The sequence below is a fragment of the Montipora capricornis genome, chromosome 2 (genome assembly GCF_036669925.1).
Source record: "Montipora capricornis isolate CH-2021 chromosome 2, ASM3666992v2, whole genome shotgun sequence".
Classification (NCBI taxonomy): Eukaryota; Metazoa; Cnidaria; class Anthozoa; order Scleractinia; family Acroporidae; genus Montipora; species Montipora capricornis.
This window is the reverse complement of record NC_090884.1, coordinates 19,451,243-19,455,650: the sequence shown is the minus strand read 5'-3', so window position 1 is coordinate 19,455,650 and position 4,408 is coordinate 19,451,243. Positions and strand designations below refer to the sequence as shown.

The following is a 4,408-nucleotide window of genomic DNA, read 5'->3' as shown; positions in this document are numbered from 1 at the left end:
TCACATATGGCGGTGTTGAGTTTGTTGGTCACGATCTACCCTTCTGGAATCGAAACAAAAACCTCGAGATTCCCTTCAATGTAGCGTAGCTGTCATCGTTGTTCACGTTACCAACGACATTTTAGTTTTATTCTTCATTATTTGTCATTAAATAACCGTTTCCACGGAAAGCTCTCATAAACTACGCTTATTGTTACGAACGCCTGTGTTTTTAAACTCTGGAAACCAATCTTGCCATTTATAATGGTAAAATATAAGCATGCTTATGAAAATCAGGTTTTAGTCAATTTAATATTGATTTTGTGTCAACCACATTTCAATGATTCATTTCAGGATTTTCTGTTTAAATAACTAGACCACTCCTACCAATTTTATCCCTGAAATGTTGACATGCACACTTTCCGTGTCGGATGAAACGATTACTTTCGACCGTATGGTTTTTTGTGATTGTTTTAGCAGTTTACAGAGGTGCCAGCTGTAAAAAATTCCATTGTCCGCTCGCAAATCTTTTACCATAGATTTAAACGCTCCTTACATAGACAACATCGAGTTAGCAATTACTCTAACAATTGTAATTAATTGTAATTAACCTGTTCATTAGTTTTAATTATTTTGAATATGGGAGTAGAGATGATGCAGTCAGCCTTTTGAGAGCACTCGCCTTCCACCATTGTCGCCGGGTTCGATTCTCAGACTCTGCCTCACATATGGCGGTGTTGAGTTTGTTGGTCACGGTCTACTCTTCTGGAATCGAAACAAAAACCTCGAGAATCCCTTCAAAAAGCCCGCGACTCCAAACCGTTTCCAAGATCGAGTAGCAAGGTTCGAGCCGCTATCCAATCGTTGACGTTTGTTCTTTTTCCTTTGCCTAATCGGTTTTCGCATTTTCTTAAAGTGCGGCCTCGATGAATAGTACAATTTTTTCCCCTACTGTTACTCGCTCTAACAATCTGGAAATAATCAAAGAGCACGACTTGCGCTTTGCGGAGTTTTAGTTGAAATAACTGACTGGTTTGAATTTTTGAGCCATCTTCCATAGCGTCCAAACTTGGCGTTCGTTTTGCGAATCTTTGAAATACTGTATTTTACCGCGGTGCTATCCAGAAACCGAGCTAGAGACGAACGAGAGCTAGGCCAGTTTTAAGTTCTCGGAAATAAGCTGAAATCTTAGATTTACACATCAGTAGTTGGCCATGTGCAAAGCTAGTAGCGGGTCTTTTGAGGAACAAGCACCAGCCGATTAATGAGCCACAAATTGGTTTTCCAGCCTTGCCGGTTACCGGACTCCAGTTAAACTTCATCCGGTTGCTAAGTTATCGTCCTGGGGCCGGTTGCTCGAAGCCCGGTTAGCGCTAACCGTTGGTTAAGAGGTATAAAAACCAATAGGTTTCCATGGTATTTATCGCTGGTTAGCGCTAACCATACTTCGAGCAACCCGGGCCAGAAGATTCAGCATTTGAAAAGAATTTTGTACTGATCACTCAGAATGGTTCAATGAATATTTCAAGCTCAGAAAATTAGTGACGCGGAGGAAATTTAAACGGATCGAAAAGTTTGGCCTGATATGAATTTGTGAAAAATTCCGAAAGTAATATTAGGCTCTTTAGGGTTTACACCCATGTCTTAAGAAAAGGAACAGTTTCGCAAAGAGCTTTAGAGAGTCTTGATGTATGCAGATTTGAAGTTGTCAGAGATTTGAGTAACGGGCTTTGTGTTGAAGTTGTTTGGGAAGTCTGTGAGTCGCTTTTTGGAGCCTGTTAAAGTGCTTACTAAATACAGTGTAAATACTATGTAGCCCCCACTTCTGGCTTGTTTGAAAATAGTTGTCATTTGAGGGCTGTCAGGTGATAACTTCTCGTGGCCCAACACTTTTTTCGGCCACCCACCAGGGTAATATGGACCGACTGACCCCAGTGGACAAAGATAACAAGATTCGTCGCAGGGAAGCCGATACGCGACACATCTTATGATGAAGTGTTGTGCTCACTAAACCCGGTTAATACCACAAAATAAAGGTAATTCAAGCAGGAAACAAGGACATTGAAACAAGCGGGAAACAATTCTGACAACAACCACTTCCTGAGATCAAGTAACACGTCAGGCATTGGTCTTTTCACCGTAATCTATTATCGAATTTCATCCTTGTGTCAATAATAAATCAATCACTTTGGCCTTTATATTCTGGCATCTTCTTTCGCTCATCAATGCACTAGAGAAAGAGTGCGAAGTCTCGTTCGGTGGCAGTATGTGGCGGCTTCTCTGGCTGGCTAATTTGCTTGTTTTCTCGCGGAGTGAGTTGAGTTGCGACCGAGCTTTGGAAATATGCACAACTGAAAGCTTAGAATGCCTACACATGCTTATGAAGGTTTTCAGCCCAGAATGTTCGTCGGCGTTAGGTTACAGCCGAATGGATAAACTTATCACGGGAGCAATGCAAAAGACTTGTCCCAAAACATGTGTGATGGCTATTCAAAACTTCACCTCTTCTCGTTGGGGCAAATACATGGAATCATGCGCTTGTGCACGAGGAGACGGAAACTGTATGACTCTAAAGGCGCGCATGAAACGGTGCGTTCGAATGAATGAAGAGAACTTCACAATTGATAGCTGCACTGCGGCGAGGAATCGATGTAATCATGACAAGTATTGCAAGAGGAAGCAAGACAGTTTTCTCAGGCGGTGTTCACAGTTGATTTCTGGTCTTAACTGTACTCAGGACTGCAAGCGAGCTCAAGAAGAACTGCTACGTTTTGATCTAGGAAAAGCCTTAAATGATTGTGAATGCGACGGTAGAAATGAGCATTACTGCCGGGCCATCCACGCTTACTATCAAGAGCTATGTAAAGGAACTCGAATTATTCGCAATGAACCAACACCAAGACAAGAAACAGATGTAAAGCGAAGGCGGAGTAACACTGCAAACGTACTATTCGAACTTTCTGAGTGGATTTTGTGTGCAGCAATTATCGCACATATATACGTGTTGTTCAATCGATAGCAGTTTGTTTATCTTTAGGTGACATTTGTTGTACTTATAACCCAGACTTAAAATACAATGCCCAGGCGTGGATCGGTATCAAATCTTTCGTACGTGTTACAGTGTTGTCACATTCGCAAGCCATCTTAGGTGTATCTTTGTTTTTGGAAATGTATATTCTTGGGTGTGTTAAGCTATGGTCTGTCCCGCAAACAACTAACTGTGTAAAGGACTCCAATATTCCTGCTGTAAAGAAATCTTGTCCGGAAATGGATTGTTTTCAGGGTTATTGTCAATCCTGTTTTACCAATGTAATGAAGTCTGTCAAAAACGTTTTCAATTTTTACAGTTTATTTGGGTTTTTGATTCCCTTTAACTACTACAATCGAGACAATACAACCTTTGGGAAACCAATCTCTTCTTAAGTGTAAGTGGTTGGGTCAGAGAAGGCTTTTTGACTTCATCTTTTCACTTAACATTGGTGTAGCAGGTTTTGTTCGTAGTGCTATTTTTTCGATCTAAGATTGTTTACTTTTCCAGGGAATATACGCTGCGGCTTCGGAAACAGGATTGTACACACTGAAGAAAGCGAAAAATGCTTGAAATAGCTTCACGCTGTTGTCACTAATCCTAAGGTCGTCTCGACTATTATCTTTTCATAGAGGGGTCACTCCATAAAATTGGCATTTACGTCGGCTAATCAAACCCAAACGCTTCATACGATCGGGATTACCAGTGATTATCTCTTCAGATATTTCAACTTCTGTCTTTGTGCGTAGGACCAACATACAGAGGTACTTTTGAGTGAGGTGTATCAGTCCACCTTTGGGCTCTAACTGAAAGAATTTGTCTGCCTTGAATTTTTTGGTTCAACGGAAAAGGTCAAATGATTCTATTTGATCTGGTAAGAGGGAATAGTAAATCGGATAACGAGAATGAAGTTGACCTGTTTAAAATCCTAATAAATGGCGTTTCTTCCGTATTTAGTTTACAATAAAGTTCGTTTTTAACGCTTATGTTACAAGATTGCTCGCTTTTTATAGTTTTGAACATAGGTAAAAGGGACTCTGCCTCTTTTTATACGCTTGCATAGAGAGACGGTAGACTCAATTTAGGCCTCGTCCACACTATGCCGGATAAATTTGAAAACGCAACTTTAGGTGCGAAAACGGAACAAAAGTTTTTCGTCCACACTACAGCGTTTTATCGGCGGCACAATTGCATAATCTCGCTTTGAGCATGCTCACAGTAAGTAGACATTCGAAAATTTCTCTCCATTCTTCAGCGACAACCACTTCGTTAACAAAGTTGTTTCACCACGCACTCGTTCTGCCAGGTCGAGTCCAGAAGCGTCTCTGCTTGTATTTTTATTGTAAGGTTAAGAGCGTCGCCTCGCTTTCCTAGTATCCTTTGACACCAATGATTGTCTTA

General features: G+C 41.0%; 1 protein-coding gene across 1 annotated transcript; it reads left to right on the top strand.

Annotated features, from left to right (window-relative positions):
- The first annotated feature begins 2,179 nt into the window (after positions 1–2,179).
- On the top strand, positions 2,180–3,993 carry LOC138039019 (growth arrest-specific protein 1-like). Its single transcript, XM_068885166.1, has one exon. It carries the CDS (start codon positions 2,246–2,248, stop codon positions 2,996–2,998), a length of 753 nt encoding a protein of 250 aa, XP_068741267.1. The 5' UTR covers positions 2,180–2,245; the 3' UTR covers positions 2,999–3,993.
- Positions 3,994–4,408: the final 415 nt, after the last annotated feature.

Coding starts and splice junctions, on each gene's coding strand:
- LOC138039019 (XM_068885166.1), top strand. CDS start 2,246: ATGTGGCGGCTTCTCTGGCTGGCTAATTTGCTTGTTTTCTCGCGGAGT.